The sequence below is a fragment of the Anopheles funestus genome, chromosome 2RL, assembly GCF_943734845.2.
Source record: "Anopheles funestus chromosome 2RL, idAnoFuneDA-416_04, whole genome shotgun sequence".
NCBI classification, from domain to species: domain Eukaryota; kingdom Metazoa; phylum Arthropoda; class Insecta; order Diptera; family Culicidae; genus Anopheles; species Anopheles funestus.
The window spans coordinates 63,465,004-63,485,033 of record NC_064598.1 but is presented as its reverse complement, the minus strand read 5'-3'; the positions used below and the strand labels follow the sequence as shown (position 1 = coordinate 63,485,033).

General features: G+C 39.8%; 1 protein-coding gene across 3 annotated transcripts in view; it reads left to right on the top strand.

Annotated features, from left to right (window-relative positions):
• The window catches only part of LOC125766139 (uncharacterized), a 77,379-nt gene extending 57,550 nt beyond the window's left edge, over window positions 1-19,829 (top strand). For all 3 annotated transcript variants that reach the window (XM_049431824.1, XM_049431822.1, XM_049431823.1), the window contains exons 4-8: window positions 4,118-4,253; window positions 8,604-8,737; window positions 10,788-10,910; window positions 12,908-13,100; window positions 18,413-19,829. In XM_049431824.1, coding sequence (XP_049287781.1) covers window positions 4,118-4,253; window positions 8,604-8,737; window positions 10,788-10,910; window positions 12,908-13,100; window positions 18,413-18,552 — 726 coding nt within the window. In that variant the 3' untranslated portion in view covers window positions 18,553-19,829. The remainder of the gene's footprint in view (window positions 1-4,117; window positions 4,254-8,603; window positions 8,738-10,787; window positions 10,911-12,907; window positions 13,101-18,412) is intronic.
• The last annotated feature ends 201 nt before the right edge of the window (window positions 19,830-20,030 follow it).

Here is a 20,030-nt window from a genome sequence, read left to right as displayed (position 1 = left end):
TATCTCATTTTTCATGCTTCCATAAAACCTACCACGCTGGTTTGGAACAAAAAAACGGCGAGAATGCTGTGAATGTTTATGATTGTTTCGTTGTTTCGTTCGCACTACATTGGTGCTTGTTGTCGTTTTCTTGGTCTAGTTACCGTTCGTCGGAACCCAATACTCACAGTGATAGACAAAAATACACAACTTTCTTATTATGAACAATCCTGCCAACATTGGACGAGTTGATTTCATTAAAACAAGAACTAGGTTACACTACGAAGTGTTCAAGTATTCTTATCATTTAGATATCTTGCTGAGGTTCTAAATAGATTTAAAATGAACGTAGTCAGTTGATTAATTTTGTACTGATTAATCTTAGTTTTGGCATATCTTAAGTGCTCAAAGATTCATTTTTACCGATCAAAACATCGCTTACAAATGTGTTGCTTGAGTTGTCCTAGGACACTGAAGTACCCTGTCTGGTGGACATAATATTTTTTGTTGCATTTTGTTTGTAGTTGTATACATCCCTACCGTATGCATTAGTTAGGAAACCGTGTCGTTCCGACTCATAACCCGTGATGACGTAGTATTTCTGCCATCTTCTCGCCCGAGGGCGCCTCTGTGCGTTACGCAACTGGGAAGCGAAAACCGGCCTAGTATTTCATCTGCGGTTATGCTCTGTTTATGCGTTCGTGAAAATGTTCGCACTGATCGAAAAACTCATAATGGCGACAGCGAAAGAAAGTAAACATGTCAAATGCGTAGAAAAAATGATTGTCAAAATTTGTCCCTCAGGAGAAAAACTATGCTGCGGTAGAGGGAACAAAAAAGCATCTACGTACACCCACTCACTCCCCGGAGTGCAATGCATGAGGGTAACGCCACATAGATCAACTACAGTTGGCGTCCTTGCTTGGAGCTTTTGTCGCTATTGGAAGTATCGAAAAAATATAGAATGCTTGGGAAAAAGACAACCGAACCGTGCTGTTCACGGCAATATTTTTTGTGGATTTGATTTCCGTTTATTTTTTTTCCATGTTTTTTTTGTCCCTCTTTTTGTCTCCTGCCGATTGTCGTTGTCTGCAGCTTTGGGCTTCACTTTGGCCATCAATGAGATTGCCACGAACCGGAAAAGGCTGGCTGCTAACAGGATCACTCGCGGCCGCATTTATCGAGTACTCTTTCCTACCAATGCTCAGTTGAACGGTTCCGTCCTAAAGCATCGAGTGAAACCTCCGGTACCGAAACTGTTTGGTGAGGCCATTTGAAAAGCCAAAAACAAAAACAAAAAACCTACCAACATGCATGCGTAGAAACACAACCACAGCGGGCCAACGTACATATAAAAATGCCAATCGGATCGGGCAGTATTGGCGTCTGGATATTGGCTTTCCTCGAACGGTACCGCCGGTAACAGTGTCCGATGGCGTTCCACGGCGAAAATCAGCTTTTCTGTCCGGAAAGGAGACAAACTACGCCGCAAAATAGATAAGAAATAAATTGCTAGTATTTCCCGCCAGTATCTTTTTTTGCAGCCCTTACGTCGGTGTTTCTGCTTTTTTGTTGCTTTCCGGTCGATAAACAACATCGATAAAGACCCCGCAGCCCACTGAATTGAGAATGTTTTCGTAGTGAACTTTCAAAGCCTTGAACCGAATTGGAAGCACGGATGTTCGTTTGCTGATCTTTTGGGTAGCTTTTAAGCTGCTCGCTTTTCCATCCATTTTTACTATCGAAACACCTAAGAAGGTTGAACGGTAATGTGTGTACATGTGAGTATGTATGCATTGGTAATGCATGTGAATTTTTGGAACGTTTTTTTAAGTTGCTCTTGGATGTATACCGGCATCCTCACCTTTATCACTGATGCCATTGGGGCGTGATATCGGAATAAAGCATTCAGCAGGAGTATTTGGAGCTTACGCAATAAACCGTACACCGGCATACGCACGATGGTCGAAAGCCGGCCAGCATATTCCATGTTTTAATCGTACCGGAATCTTCTACTCTTCCGAGCTGAAACACTTGATGGGTTTGGTTTATTGTTTGAATGTCCAGTTTTTTTCTTATTTCATTGCGCAATCGTTCTACAATTAACTTAGAAAATTTATATCATTTGAAGGAAACTGTAACATAAAGATTTCCGCTCTAGCGTAACAGTCTAGTGTAAGAATTCCATTTAGCTAAGGGCAAATCGATAGTATAACATCTTCTAAAATAATGCCTGTCTAGAATTAAGAATATCGTTTAAAAACCGCGTTTGATTAAAGTGATAGTAGCCTACACATTTAAAAGGGTTTATTTCCAAATATATTTAAAATTTAAATAAGAATCATTCGTCACATAAAACACAATGTTTAGTTGCGACAGGGCGGTTTGGTGGTGTATGTGATAAACATGGCCAATTCCAAACGACAAGTCTGGATTTCTAATCCTATCCGGACCGTCGCTCCATAGAAAGGATTGACTATCCGTGGTAAAAATAAGTCTAGTAAGCAAGAATGACCGGTGTGGCATGGGCAGTCGTTAAGCTAAGAAGAAGAAGAATCAAATTGCGCAAGTAGTTATGTAACATCTATGTTTTATATTGTTTAAGATAATTAATCAGGAATATTTAATCAGCAAAAAATAGAAAGTGTTCATTCACAACCAATGCGAATGTGTAACCTGGAAAAATTAGAAAGTATTTATCAAACTACGCAGCAAAATAATGCAGAATTGTGAGAACAAAAAAAAACCGTTAAACTAATATCTGCAGTAGACAGTTGGCAAATGAACAGATTTTGAGATTTTTCATACTAGTTCTCGCCAGCTAAATTGACATTCAGCATTGCACTATCTTTTGTACCTATCCTATTGTTAACAAACAAAATTTTAAATTTGATCCATTATGAAAACAATCAGGCAGCTGTAACGTTAGGGGGCAACAAAATTGAAAAACTAGAAGTAAGAAGTAGAAACTGGAAACATGAAAAAGACTCAAAATGAGAAGCCAAACTCTTGTAACTCAGCTATGCCAAGTCGTTAAGCCTTAGATCTGGATGCAATTTGAACATGAAATTTGATGTGCTTAACTTAAAAATGTAACCAATGCAAATATGTTTTGAATTGGAAAAGATAGAGAGAAAACAGTATTCAGAACAAAGTCTTAAAATCAATAGAAAAAATACGTTTACGAAAAGCATGGAAGTCGATAGTCACAGCGAAATAATGTTTGAATGATCAAAAGTATCAAAATCAATTAACTAAAAATCGTATACAAAAAACTCCAAAATTACTTCCCTCATTCCTTCACTGGATATCGGCAAAAGTCCTTATCTATGAGACTGCCTGAGACAAACGCTATCGTTTTTAACACCCAATATTCACCTAATATTACAGCACACTTTCTTACACGGACGCGTAAACGTTTTTTCTCTTCACCTCTAAATTACCGACACTCAAACTGTGGCAAACCATTAAGCCACTTTCCGCACACGTAGCAAACGAGCACTGATCTTGTGTTTTGTGTTCCCAGCACGATGGACGGCATGGGCCAATGTAGGGCAAAACACAAAAATAACGTTTCCTTCCTTCCGAAACGAATAAATGAACGCCACATGGTGATTGATTGTAGGGATTTGCGTTTCTTTCTTTTGTTTAGTGGTTTGTATTTTTTCTGTGGGTTGATGATAGAATACGACACTTGCCACACCACGAACAGTGACAAAAAAAAGTACGCCGACAGCTAATCAACAGCTGTGTGGCTCCAACTGCCGCTTGCTTCGAAGAAAGGGAGATTCAGAGGCAACGAATGGTTTTTCATTTCATTCTCGTGGTTCGGTTGTCAAACGCATTTTCATTTTCCTGCCGTTTACTTATTGGCTGTTAAGTCCTGCAGTGTGTGTATGTGTCTGTGTTGCTGTGTATGGGTTGTGTGCATTTCCTTTTTTTCAGGAACATTAACATCCAATCTTTCGGAAATGGTCGAAGAAAGATAGATGTACTAATGGGGAGGATTTTTGTTTCTTTTTACCACTTTGTCCACTCCGTTTCTTAATCATTCGCTATTTGGGATGGACATTTTGCCTTCTACTTCTAACAGCTTCACTGTTTTTTTTTTCGTTTCCATATTACATCGTTACATCAGCGGTCACTGTCCAACGAAAGCCACGTTGCCATGAAAGCGGTCGAGACGAACTACTCCGGGAAGTACAGCTGCGAGGTGTCAGCCGATGCACCCTCCTTCCACACGATCATTGTCTCAGGAGATATGGAAGTTATCGGTAAGTAAGATGGTCTCTCGGTATTTGTGTGTTCCTTTTCGGGGTTTGTTTGTTGGAATGGCAAATAATTATTAGTGTCCTATGCTGTCGTTTCTTCTTTTTTTTCTTAAGAACCTATCAAGCGATCGGATAAAAGGCGATTTTAGAAAAATGCTGACTTTCTGCGTATTTTGCTGATTGGGTGATTTTAGATGAAACCCGCCCTCTAGAGCTTTCTTACCCCACAGGCGCTAGTGGACATGTAGTGTTAAAATTATTTCTGCAAAGAAGCACCAAACAAACCTGTCCTTACTGCTTAAGATTGTAATTTATTACTGTCGTTCGTTCGATAACTAATGTTTTATCGCATTAAGTAAATTCTGCCCAACAGATATTTCCCGGTGGAGAAGTGGCAGTTTGAGAAAATACTGTTTGGTCTTCATTCTTCTTTAAAGAAAAACTTTTCCAAATACAACATTTTGAACGAACTATGCCCGGGATAAGGCAAAGGACAAGGAGGAAATGCCTTGTGATAATAATGATAATTGTACTGCTTCAGCTCCAGAGGCTGACAATACGGCCGAAGCCATCATCATGAATTATAAATAAATAAAAAAAAAAAATTTGAACGAACTCATTAAACGTACTGTACTGTAAAATATAAAACGTGTAATAATGAAAATATTTTTCTGTTTTCGATCTTGATCGTGCTTGAGCTGAATTAAAAACCAAACAATAATCTCTTTAAAGCATGATTCCATCGTACCGTTAAAGTAAATGTACCTCTCGAGAAAAATATTACAAGTATTACTCACAAAATTCCTGTAAAATATGATTACCACGCTCGTATTACCGAGAAGAAAACTCGACGGCGCCTCATCCAAAAACATCAACATTCAACAGCGTCACCCAACCCGAATGGCAACCATGCTTACCGGGTTACCGGGTTCGTAGCCGTGAGGCGTACAATTTAATATGGCCAATAAAAAATTATTAGATTTTGATCTCGACAGTTTCTATCGATCCGGGGCCAGTTTGCCACTGGTTTCACTCACTTTGAAACATTGCGACGCTGTCATCCAGTAATGTTCGGATTCCATCCAGTTCCCTTCTCACCCGCACCACCTGTCAGTGCCTTTTGCATTTGACATTTGCAAGCATTCGCGTAAGGGCCTGCGGGTGCCAAAGCACTCGACAGCACTTTTGCCGTCATCAATGGTAGCGAAGGTGGCGGTAACAGTTTGCTATCGGGTGCGCTTTATTCGCACCCGGCCCAATGTTACCGATGATGTTTCCGTGCCATTTTTTTCTTCTTCTTCTTTTCTTTTTTCCCACCCTCGGGCACGATGGTTCAATGATTTTTTATTGAATATTACCGCTCTCAGCTGGAGCGTACAAAATTGCCGTGGAATTTATTTATTCCCTGGCAATTCCACCGACCAGTATGCCGTTGTTTTCTTCGCTGCAGGCTTGCTTATTTCTTGCCATAAAGAGAACTAAAAAAAATCTTCCAGAACGCTTCCCTGGTCATCTCCATTTCCTCACAGCGTGCCTTTCCTTTCCAAGCCTTAGATCAAGAGGTGAACGAGATCTTTTACTCCTGACTATTTTGTTTGATTTCCCATCTTCCCATTTCTAGCGACTGCGACCTTTTTGGGCATGCAGTAATCGAGTACTCAGTGAAGCACGCAACGGAACAGAAGCAAAAGATAGCCGCGTGACCGCATAAATGTCAAGCTCTCCCGAAACCGTAACGATCCCTTTGCACCGGCAGGCGGTTGACGATGTGACGCAATCGCAGCAAATAGGGGCAAATTTGTAAAATCCCTGCGCACACTGCAAGCACTGGGGCGTGCTGGAATTAGGTTTGCAACGACGAAGCATTAATCCAGCACCAACTGGAGCGTACAAATTTATTGAACGCGCATGGAGCAAAGTTTTTTTTGGTTGGTTGTTGCCATTTTTATTTCGTTACGCTTCTTGGAGCACAGTTTTGAACGATGGCAAATGTTTCCTTTCTTCTCGTTCGAGATCCAGAGGTAAATGAGCTCTCGTTAGCGTGTATAGTTTGGCGGTGGGAAAAAATCAGCTAATGATTTTTATACTACGTTTGCGGATTGGGGATGATTATGGTACGCCATTTTGCAGCTGATGATGGCAAATAACCGGACTGTGGCGTTTTGCATCATAAAATACATATATACCCAGGGTTGGGGTTTGTGGTGCAATTGGTGGTGCCTTTGTTTGTCTGCTGTTACAAAAATATACATACATCAATATGAATATTTGTATACGATAAATATAAATTGAACAATTCCAATGTAAAAAAATGAATGTTTGACAGCATGATACCATTAAATACCATTTTCTGTATGTTTCTTCCACTACTGTACGCTAATAACCTCATCATCAAACAGCGGGAATAAGTTCCTCTTGCTAGCCCTCGAAACTGCCAAACTCGCTAAACAATGTCGCTGGTTGTATTGTAATTAAAATCGATCATTAGTCAAAAATATAAATTATAACCACGGCAAGCCGCACAACGCAAATCGCATAATTTGAGTTTCGATTTTAATTATTTTGTTTTGATTAAAACTAAACCAAACCCTAAATGGCAGCATTTGCATGAGATCGTGTTTGGTACGGCTGACGGGAATAGGGACATTTTGTGGCAGCAAATCACATATCCTATTACGAATCCCTCGTCTCATTTTGCATCCTATTATGCCATTTAATAGGATTACATATATGCATTGAGCTAGCAGTGGCGGCTCCGGTTGACCTACCCACCTTTTAGCGGCCGTATCAATTGCAAAAGCGGTAATCAGATGCAGTAAATGCATCCCCAATATGCCTCTACGCGAACGCTTTTGCATCGCAAATGTATTATCCATTACGGCACAACGCTCACCCCACCTAACGGTGCAGCTAGAGAAAGAAGGAGGTAGATATGCCAGCCCTTTCATGGCGCTTTACTGCCACCGAGACGTTAACAAGGATGTTGAGAATCCCAGGATGATGCTGGATGCCCTCGGTTTACGCGGCGCTTACACTTGCAATCGCTGGAAAGCCTTATTTAATTACATATTAATTACAACGGACGATGGGCTGGGTAGACTCACAGCAGCCAGCAGTTCGGCAGGAAATCAGATTGTCCTGCGCATTGGTTCGCTTTTGATGTTGCCAGTGTTGCACAGTAGCTTATTTTCTCATCATTGCCTCTAGGTTACCGAGGCCACGAACACGACGAAGATGAATAATGTATTAGCTGTAAAATCTTACTAATCATCACGATACACAATACCGCAAGTGCACACCGACAGCAAGCAGCGCATTAAGCGACCAGCATCGGAGCTCCCGGGTGTCGCCCCGGAGTGTAAATTAATGATCTTACCACCGTTCACTCAAACGATATCAACTCTTTTGTTCCGCTTTTGGAGAGACTTTCGATGCTTGGTGAAGACTACCCAACGAACACCTTGGCGTGCTAATGCAATGCCTGTTTTAGCCAATGCGCTTCAGTGCTGCAGCGGACTCAGCAACCTGAATACAGTCCGGTCTGTGGCACGATAAATCACTGTTGCTAGATGGTGACCCTCGTCGAAGTGCAACCCGTAAGAACATCAATAAATCTAATGAACTGTACAGCGCTGTCGTCGTTGTCGTCAGTCGGAGGTCACTTAGCTGCTTAGCCCGTCTCCGCTGGGCTGGTATCGAACGTCAGGAAAGTTCTAAAAACTCCTTCACTAATCTCAGAAGTGACATCATTTTTCAATGCCGCTTCGGGAATTCTGTCGTAGCTTTTAGCGTTTCTAAGCTAACTCCAGAATGAAAAAAACTAATATTCAATTATCGATCCTTGCGAATACCGTGTATTGATTTTGTTAGGGAGCGAATATAGTTCAAATTTCAGGAAACGTATACGAAGTTGCAGCATTGTCTGTAGCTGAATGCATGAATAAATCATTTATCAGTCTGCAACAGCATAGCGCATTTTCGGTAAACTGATTCAAAATACCCATCAACTTCAGCAGAAAGCTATCAACCAATATGCAGATCAAAATCATGTCATCTTCATTATTCTTACTCAAATAAAATACAACACATGGACGGGCCATCTTGGCATCGGTTCTTTCTTACTCATCTCAATTGTTTATTATTCTTTTCTCTTTCTATGTACAACGTGCACATGCTGTCAACCCAACTATCCGGAACTCGTACGGCAATCTATTTGGAACTGCATTGTCGCTACTATCATCATCATCATCATCGTCTATCTCCTGCACCCGGGCCCTTACCATCCGTGACAAACAAACATTGATGATCGACATCTTCTCCTGCTCCAACGGTGAAATTTCATCGCTTCAACAGAACCACCCATTGAACAGCCATCAGTAACTGGGGTTCAGGCGCGTTACCGACCTGGCGATATCCTGCGGGCCAACTGCACCTCGCATAATTCTAAACCAGCAGCAAATTTGACGTGGACGATTAATGATGTACCGGTAAGATTTATTGTCTTAGCGAAGGGAGAAACGTGAGTGGAAGTGATGGGAACAAAATAAATAAAATGTTTTTTTCCCCACCACTCGTTACCGAGTTACTGAACCTGTTCCATGTCTTCTGCCACAAATAGCACCTGTACCGTGCTAAAAAAACCCCGTGTTCTCTTCGTTGTCGTAATGGTAGGAAGAAAATTTTTGGGCACCGTTTGGCTCATTGCCAATGAATGATGGAACTCATGCCGATGAATTTGACTTGCAGTAAGCGGAAAAGAAAAAAATGTGAAACGACAAACGACACCACCTTAGCCTTTAAAGGGATAACGATGGAAGAGACAGAAGGGAGAATCTAAAAATTCATACAACATCACAGTCGTAACATGAACGATGCTTTACCACACAGAACTGGTCGGGTATTGATAATCGGTGAATCGCACGTTCCGACATTGTATGGGAAATTTGTCTCTTTTTTCGTGCGTATTTGAGCTGTGGTTTACGAGACAAGCATACGCACGCCAACCCATAAACCAATACCGGAATGAAATTAGATTTCCGGATTTGACAAACGAACAAAATGAAAAGAAATGAAAGTGAGGAGACGGTACAAAACGGAACCATCACAGGGTAATTCACTTCGGCCGAGTACGGTACAAAGAAAACAGCATTCGAAATGTTTCATTTTTCCCCTCCAATGAATATCACAACCGGGCGATTGCTACAAAACACACAAATAAAAAATCGAAAATGAAAAAAAACACACAACATTTCATACGATGTGAAGCTCTTGCTCAAAAAAACATCAACGATCATTCGGTTAGCTGAATGATTTTATTCGCCAAATGTATGTACACGTTGGGTTTGGAATTTCTACACAACGTAACTTGGAGTGAGAAAGCTATGGGCTTTCGTAACGAAGTAAAGTCGAATGAAAATCGAATTTCCCTCCGTACGGCACGGTTGGCGTGCGGTGTGTAAACGGACGCAGCGAACTGTAAATGTCGCTGCGGCCACAGGGTTTTTGAGAGATCGCACCAAACCAAACAGGATTTAAAAACCTATTTAAAACCTAATTGAATTTACACTTCTCAATCGGAGATAATTTCACGCCAGGTTGGCGCTGAGCTGGGAAACATGAGCTTTACCGGAGCTGCTATAGAATAGGATGAAAATAACAAAAGAAAGTAGAGAAGATGGCACATTTTTGGCGGTCTGTTATTGTTAACCCTCACAAAAGGGTATTATTAGAAATAGATAAATGATGTGAGATGCGTACAGGTTTAGAACGAATTTCATTTATAATTACATCGGGAATCTAATTGTCGTTCAAACACATAAATAACGTGTGCATTTGATATAAATTTGTATTACTATCTGCATTCCAAAATCGGTTAATTGTTTAATGTTGTTTCACAGTTGAACAATTGAATATTTTTATAACTGTGTTTGCATTTAGATTTTTTTTTACATAACGCTCTTTCCTAAGAAATGCAACGATTGAAACAATGATAATATATTTATTATTGCTACGGGAAAAAGTACGAAAAAGCGAGAAATGGCTTGGCATGAACAAAATGTGATTGCGTCCAAAAAAAAGAAAAAAATTAGTTTATAACAAAGTCGATAAAAGTGTCACCATCACAAAAGTAAGAACAATAGGGGCCATTTTTTAGCAACTGCGATACGGTTAGAACATTACAACTATTTCTTGTTACAGTTAAACACGACTATATTATATGTAACAATTAATTTTTTTTTCAATCGAAACGCGTTTAAAATATTGTTCATCATTCCTTGGAATCTGAACATTTGCGAAATGAAAATTGAAAATATTTAAATTTGTAAAACAACTTTAATCAAATCATTGCATGAATAGCACAACGAACGCATACGCAATATTGCTTATTCGCAAACTTCTTGCCGACCCGTTTGCAATTGGGATAGAATTATTCCGAAAGTTGCCTCTTAATCACTGGAAAAACTAATCAAAATTTTGTTTTGTTTAAAATAAATCTTCCTTTTTTGACACCTTGCTTTCCACGCTTTTTACCCCTAGATACCATCACAGTACGTAAAGCTGTACCGACCGATAAAGGATACGTTTACCGGGCTGGAGACATCCATCGTCGGTGTCAACTTCATGGTGGCCCACGAACATTTCGTGAAGGGAAAGTTGAAGGTAATTATTCACCGACCGAGAATTTGCATCTGCCTTTGCTTCTTCAAGCCATTGTCATCCCTCGTCATTCATCCGGAAGTTTCGGCAGCTTCTTGTCATTTCGGCTGCCCTTATATCTAATTTCGTCACCAACATCCACGTCCCTCATCTTCCTGCTTTCAGTCTCTTCTTTTAATCAAGTCGCTCTGGTTAGAGTTAATCAAAACACCGCACAATTCATCCTTGTCGATGCGTACTTTTCTTTCCACTTTTACAACGGTTGCACAATCAGTGCTCTAAGGGTGTTGCCCATTTGCTAGTGGTTGACCATATTTCACACAACATCGACTCACACTACTATTAGGATTGAGTTGACAATACAATGCAAGAGAACAAAACTTCAACCACCGCACACGGTGAATACAAATAGCTAAATTTATTCCATACAAATCGGGCCGGAGTTTCGAAAGCCCTCAACCCAGACAGTTCGTGCGCTCGTGTACTGCGTGTCGGGAAAAACTTTTCCCATCTCAATGCAAAATAATTTCGGTCGTTCATACCCTTCCGTATTGCTGGGTCTATGGTCCCAGAAATGCACCCGCCCTGACGATGGCTGCAGGGAACCCTAGAACGTTTCGATGCTATTCATTGGTGCTGTTCGTTATGAGTTATGCTACGATCACAACAGAAAACTTCGATCGACGTTACATTTTGTGAACAGATTGTTTTCTTTTTTGCGTAATCTATGGATATGTTTTAAATCTGCCTTTTCCCTTCATACAGCAAAGGAAGACTGGCTATCGTGAACGAGAAAGAAGCTAAAGAGTGTTAGTACAATAGCAACACCTTCATTCAGCATCAGATTAATGAAATACGTAAAGACCACGTCAAAGTGACTGGCGAACTGATTACAAATATCCATGGTGTTCTTCCGTCCTTCCTACTATTTTCGTTCGCTTAACTTTGTCGTCAATGTTTCGTGAATAAGGCGAAAAGAATCAAGGCAATGCGGTCAAGAGGAAAAGTTTAATTAATTAATTATAAATTTCTCCCGAAGTCAATGCTGATCAAAGAACTACTGGGAGGATGAAAGGATAATAATACAATTTGCTTCGTAAATGCGGACAAAAAGATAGAGGCATAAAGAAAAAAAAACATTTTAAAATTTCCTACCATTACAAGTTGGTGGATTTTTTTCTGTAGTAGGGATATTCTATAAGCCCAATAGAAACAAACCATTAAGAGATAAAAAAATTAAATTATTTTTAATTTTCAACGCCTTTCACTAGTACATTGTAAACCTGGACGAACAACAATTTTAAAAAAAGAAGGAAAACTAGTGTCGCACGATCACAAAAATGTTTAGTCGGATCAAGATTTATGAATATTTCACACATTCTACTGTGGTTCTAGAAAAAAAAGTTTCCTGCTTCATGAGATGAACAGCAAAAAGCGTTCAAAATTTCAATATTCAACACCTGGTTGGAAACTGGATAACAATACATGGTATTAATTAAAAGTTTAATTGATTTTAACGCTGTGTGCTTGTACTGAATTGTTTGGTGATATTCAATATGATTATTTTGTCTGTCGGTGGAATAACAGCTCTTTTGTCCCGTTGTAATTATTTTGCTTTTCATTTTATCCGAAGACATTTACCTCATTCTTTCGTTTGTTTAATGTGTTTATCCCATGGTTTCTTACATCATTTAACAAATGCATGCTTTTATACTGGTAATTTTACTTCATTTTAAGATGAAACTAGAACGATCTATTAAGCCTCAGACAGCCGCAAACCGGATTGTTAAAACAAATGGTTATTTTAATTAACTTTTTAACTTATTTTATGCAGTGTAGCTATGCCAGCAATAATCTATCTTGACAAACCAGTTGATCCATACTGAGTATAACTCTGTCGCTTGAAAATAACAACAAAGCTCTTTGTTTTTATGCAATTGTTTCATTACTACCAGTAATATATGTATATGAACCCATTTCCCTTTGATTTTCCAATACAGTTGAAATGCTCAGCATCAATTCACCAGCTCTATCATGAGGCCATCGAACTGCTCGTACCGGAAGATCGGCCTCGGATATTGGCGACCGGAGTTTCTGCTAGTGGACACAGTATTAGTCTCTACCAAGGGACGGTTCATGAGACGGAGCTAACGGATCAGAACGATGCCTATCTGACCGTGAACGGATACAAAGGTAAGGCGTTCTTAATCTTTGTGTTTTACGCTAAGCTGTTCAAAGATGCAAGAATACTTAGTTTGATGTTCAAGTAGCAATTCAACTGACCTGTTGAACTGGCGGGAAAGCTCTCTTTTTACGTTTAGTTATAAAAGTGTAATTATTTAGCTAGTCCCAGAAAATTTACGATTTCATCTAGGACTTTGCAAGCCATCTTCACGAAGTTTCTTTGAAGATGCAAAAAAATGTCTTAAAGATGAATGAGTGAGATAACAATTGATAACCTTGCAAAAGATAGATGATACTAAATTTGATTTACTTTCGTTGGGAATCATGGCGTTTTAATATCCATATCTCCATATACTATTAGTTTTGCTGTAATATGCCTTAACCTAAAATTAATTATGCTATTTATACTCTCTCCTTTTGGCTTTATGGTAATGCCACCCATATTGGACTTTCGAAACTATTTTTCCAAGTAGCCGGATAGTCAGTGTTACGTGGGGACGGGTTGGGATGGGATTTGATGTCCAGTTCAGTCGTGTGGAACAGGCGCCGTTTATCACATACACCATCGGGCCTCCAATACTATTTATACTAGTTTAAGTAAAAAAGGTATTTAAAACACAAATAAGTTGCTTCCGATCTTCTAGATTGGTTTATCCTTATCATTGCAAAGGTTTATAATAAATAATGATAAGTATTTTTTATAATGCTTACTTTGAAAACCTTGACGAATGATATTAAAGCAAATTAAAGTTTATTTATTTAATTTATTGTATTGTCAATGAATATATTTAATTTATGTATGGATAGAGTTCATATTGGAGAAGGAATGTTCTATGATACACTGCAATGAATTCGCTGCTCTGCCACTGAGCATTACATTTCCATCATGATTAGCTTCTTCGCTAGGGAATTTGCTAAGAATTTGTGCCGATAAGCAGTGCAGCAATTACAGTGCACTCTCCATACTGCGAACGTTGCAATATAGAAGCAGCTTACTTACTATGAACGATATGAGCAAACTGTAAGATAATATTGCAGTTGAAACACGAATGAAGTAATTTCACAACTTCTCGACCTGTTTTGAGGCTTACAGAGCAGCAGCTCACTTCATGGCACTTGAAACCAAGCGCCAATCCCGTTCCCAGGGGCATCCTTATCCAATGACGGCAGTGGGCCATCCTGTGCGTCAACGGAAGCCACGATTCGGATATGGATAGCTTCATATCTGCCCAAGGATAAAATTCATCCACAGTGCACATCCACCCACTGCAGGCATTCAACTCTACTACTACGCCACAGGATCTTCTAAGCCTTCCACTTTATTCCCTCTGTATCCTGAATCCACCATCCATCTGAAGCAGCTTTTGCCTATGCCAGCCGTATGTGACAACATTTTCCACATCAAGAACTTTCGAAATGAGAAAAGCTACAAGCGTTGGACGTGAAGGTATAAATCATCGCGCAGAATAGATTCCCTTGTCCCTTTGGACGCTGTGCGTTCTGCGTTCATTTGAAACATTTTACAGCCGGCAACACGTCCGGAGACGACGAAGACAATGTAGCTCGATACGAGGAACAACTTATACACACACACACACATACACAGCATTCCCACACTAGGGGCCACACAAGATTCAGCATTTTCGAGTGTCAGAGCTACTTGCAGAGAGAAAGTATGCAGAAAAGCATCTACTTCCGACCGAACTGAAAGTGGCCGAAATGGTACGAGATTGAGGTTATTGTGCGATGGTGTGGACGTGTGAAAAATGGGCACGATAATTCATATCGCTTTTCGGGTGGTTGTTGTGTTTTCATGCCGTTGAAGGTGTATGCATGTCGTTTTTGGTTCGGTATTATTAACCCTTGAACAACAGTTAAGGAAGAGAGTGAAAATAAACATTGCCTTAAAAGATAATTTAACCCAAAACTGACAATGTTATGTGAGAACTTTAAACATGTTTAAAGGAAAGTAAAAGCATCGATAAGAAAATAGTAATAATGAGATATATTTTCTTATTTTAGCACTAGAATTCCCGGTACGCTTCATTTTCATCTCTTTAATTTTTGAGGTTAAAATTTCCACGAGGAGGCTTCCATAGTTCATTCATGATTTTTACAGATTGAAGTGATAGTACGAATTACAATGCAATACTCAAACATAATTTTGTTCCTCGAAAAAGATTATTTAAAAAAATCGCTTAAAACGCTTACAAGTTCTAATATTACATGAATAAAGTCGTAGAATCAAGAGCATATGTAAGGAAAGTTGTTATTTCTATGGTAGAAAAACCAATTTCCTACTCTCATTGTATTGATCATACGTATCGTGCAAAATCTAAATTTTAATTTCTGTACCTTTTTGCGACATCTGAAAGGGTTAAAGCTGCCTAAACAATCGCAAAGCATAGCGCCAACGGAACGAACGCGAACGACGAAGCAAATATAAATTTGTCCCAAGAAATTCCCCCGAAAGCTTCCCGCCATCGTCGACATTGTCCACAGTCTATTCCACACTTGGTTCGTATCAATTGCCAAACGCTTCTGGAAACGAAACCAAGCGTTTTGCAACAGCGTAATATTAAAGTGACACACGTGAAAGAATGTCCCTGTAGAACGTTTTGTTACATTTCGGTTCTGTTTATTTCCTTCCTTTTTTTCTAAATTGTTGTTTACTTTTTTGCAACCATTCGCTGTTTCCTCTTGAAGCTCGGCTTCAAATGAAATGGCTAAAAGAATGAAGAATATTTCGAAACACTTCTCGGCAGCGCAGGAATGCAGGAACCCTCGGGAAACAATGCTGGAGTGAAAAAAAGGAAGCAACGAACAGAATCTACCGGACGTGGGAACGCTTCAGGGGCTTGCATTTAATTCCGTCGTATGAATACGAGTCCCGGATACCCGAAACTGGTCGCTTGTTGCTGGTAGTTTCCTTCCATATAGAACGCCGGGCTTACTTCGCCCAGCACAGCCGGTACCCCGTACCAACGTTAGCCATCGGGCACATTTGCACATAACTCCAAACGCTAACGCTTCCCAGTTTGTCAATTTGCAGATTTCGTTGCTTACTGCTTACCCACCCATGTCTGGGATGCATACTCACAAGCACTCATAAATTGTACCATGCATGTGTCGTTTTCTCTGCGAAAGTGTTCCAACACCATGCTGGCGCATACGTAACGTTCCACGGTTGCTTGGGGCGTCTTCGGTTCCTTTTTTGGAGTGCATGAACTTCTCGAAAGGTGCTGCTGCTGCGAGGGCTTTATGGAAAATTTATACTTTCCTCATATGTGCTGCCGGCTTCTATTTTATCATATTTTTCACTCTAGACCACTGAAGGGAGCATACGAAAAGGTCGGTGAAGGTCCCGTGCGCTTGAGTGTTTTTTTGTTGTTGTTTCTTTTGCAAAAACATCCCAAAGGGAGTATACCCAGTGTGCCGGGTTGAACCAGACGAGTTGAAGATGACAGGAATGTTTTATGAAGGAAAAACAACTTCTGTCCATTGTGGGTGGGGAGTAGAAAAAAAAACCCGGAGAACCAAAAGCAAACATTGTTGAGTGACAGTGTTGCGAAAAGTCGTGCTGCACTTTCTGACATCATGTTGGCCGAACGGGAATGACTTGCTGCACTCATTTGGGTACTGAGGGCTCGCTTCGCCAGTTGGTCTCAAGGTACACTGGGAGTCGGTTTGTGCAACGATTGGCTGGACAGACGGTCTGTTCAAATAGAGCTGTCGGTAGCACTTTACAACGCTACGAATCATGATGCAGCTTGGCCCTCTGTGGACTAGCAAGGGCTACGCTACAATAACTCAGTCCCGGAACGGTTCGTCCGGATTGTCGTATGTCATTACAAGGATTTCCAACCCGTATATCTTGAATGTTGTTTTACCCGTTGACCATACAGCAACCTTTCCTTCCGGTAGTATCACGGCAAGAAAATAGGTTTTCCATTTCTTCCACAACATTATTGTGTGCACTGACCGGGTGCACCCAACTTTGATGTAGTATCCCACTCTGGGTCAAGAAAATTTTAAACCGGGTAAGCTTGCAATCCGGCCAAAGCTTCGGAAGGTTCCAAAACATTTGCAACAACGATTTGTGTGAAATATACACTTATGGGACACTGGGGCAATAAGCTCGTGTATCTGAATGCGAGTTGTTATAAATCGATGCCAACAAGATTCCCTCGAACAGGTTCCCGAAGGATTTCTACGTAGTCCGATTTGCTTTATCATGTTTCCTCGTTAATCGAGTGCAAAAGAGACGTGTGTTTGATGATACTATGAAAACTATTTTAAAATGAACACCAGCACAACAAAATGAACGATACGCTAGGTGATGGATTTGTGTGTTCTATTGCATGCTATATCATATTTTCATGTATGTACATGTCGGAGCATTACCTATGACAGTGCTCGCAACATTATGCACTCCAACATCAGGTGTTGTATTATGATTTTTCCATGAACAGATCATTTGCGATGTTAAAATTATTTAGATTATTGTTCAAGGCGCTCATGGATGCATTATCCAAATGTGCTGTACTGTTACAGTAACTGAAGAAACTTGATTTTTTAGCTGATTTTGGGATAAATTTTTGAACATATTATTGATTTATAATAGAACTATAAACATGAAGTTTATAGCACAACATTTCTCAAGTAAACAAATAATAGTTTTATAGTTTAATAATTTATTTGTTTGTCAACGGACCAATAAGCACACTAAATTACACCCGTAAAACACGAGCAGGCTTTAGAATAGTCAACGTTAATAAAAACAAGTTGAACAGTTAAATAATAAAAAATAAGATAAACAGTTTTTGATAAGGTCGTCAAATTCAATCAATTTTTTTTATAATATGGATATAGTAGGCACATTTTAATAACTCTTTAGGTTAGTCAAAATCGAAGGCAAAAATTTACAACAGTTAAGTACGAAGTGTATCAGAAACGGCATGATGTGTGAATATCTCGTGAACAGTTGTGTTTTTTCAATCGCACAGGGTAAAAAAAAATGTGGGGAACCTTATTTGTTAACCTGATAAACCCTGTAAATGCAAAATACATCAATGCCGTCTTACGTGTTACAGAAACTTTTGGAAAGAAGAATGTAAATGTTGTTTAAAATTTAAATCCATTTATGCAATTTTAACAATCTTCATATCACCATATGCTGTAGAGTTGCATACAAACGAGGCGATTATCATGCTTCAAGTTATTCCTCGTTCGTTAAATACAATGTTGCATAATGCTGTATTCCTTACCATAATGTAATTTTCCATATTCTAACGATCTAATTTTCTGTTCTGTGGTTCCAGCTGATAAGTCATCCCCGCTAGCGTCGTCGTCCGGTATTCTACAGATCGATTCCTACGTTAAGGTCTGCTGGGTAACGTTCTACATCTGCATCATCTGCACCGTGATGGTATACTCGATACGGTATCTGATGGTCACCTGACCCCAGCAGAGGGAGGCCAAAAGTGGTGCCGGATCGGCTAATACCTCGTTGGCAGAAGGTACGGCACTCGAGCTGGATCCCCTCCCGAGCAGCTATCCCATTCCACCGCCTCCGTCTGCAGCCACTATTTCTTCGGCGGCCCTCGTCAACGTAGACAGCTGCGTCCTATTCGTTCCAAGGTGATGCAACAAGCTGCGAAAGTACGTACCAGTGACTATGAGCACACATTTTTGCCGTGCCCAAGCCCCAAGGCAATCGATCAATCTCACCAACCGTGTGGAGAAAAATCGGAAATCTCAAAAACAAGCTTAAAGGTGGAATGCAGCAAGTGCATTTGCAAAAGGCAAATAAGCGCATAGAATACCCACATACTCACAAACTCAAATACCAACAACATGTTGTCTCTGTCATCGTGTTTGTATCGTCGTATATGATCTCTCTAAACATTATGATAAAATGTTTGGTTTTTTCCAACGTATGAAAATATATTTTTATAGGAGCTACCAGGCGCCTCCATTGCGATGGATGCAACATGGATCATGCGGGAACTATTGCGCACCGAATGATTTGTGAGCATGTTTGAAACGACGTTTTGAGGTGATCGTAATAATGCAGTTTGAGCATAGGCACTAAACAAATCTTTATCTTACCATAGCCCAGGGTAAAATGTGTACATAGTTTTAACTAAATGTAAATAAATACTACAATGTCCAGCTTCTAATCCCGTTTCCCAGCTCCTACCGATGTTCCTTCCTTTTCCAAAAGTATCCACCTTTTGAAACGAAAACTGGATTTTAATGTAACGTTAAACATCGTAAGTAAGTGCAAAACTTTAGTCCATCAAATGTTAGCAACGGTTAAGAAACAGCACGAATACGGAAGCAAGCAAAGCCGCGTCCTACCGAAGCAAAGCGACTACGATGCGATTAAAACAAACACAAAAAACGAAACAGGTTAACCTAGCTAATAATCGACACAACAATCTGTACATATACATAAGGGCAAGTGGAAATTGTAGCAAAACTATCAATAAGCAACCCGGAAGCCCGGAGTAAAAGCCCGAATACATACAACAACAACACAAATTAAATAAACTGCATCCTTTAGCCGTACCAAGTAAATGTATGCTTACCTTTGCGTTTCATATCGGGTAGTTCACCCTTACTTGGGTTTATGGGTTACTGGGCTTGACTTACCTGCAATAGATAAAAAATGTATCAATTTGTTGTTCACTACAAAAACAGAAAGGAGACAAATAAACCGACCGAAGAAAATAAGGATTGTTTCGTTTGAAATATATATTTACTATACTCAAAAATTATATCACATATTAAAAATCTCTCGCAACTATATCAATCATCCCTACAATTTCATGGTTACAATTAGACATTGACTACAAAGTGTTGGGTAAAAAAAATATTAGTAGGTCATGGTTCTAAAACACGCCCGGCCAGTGGTCAAATCCCAACTTAACCGTT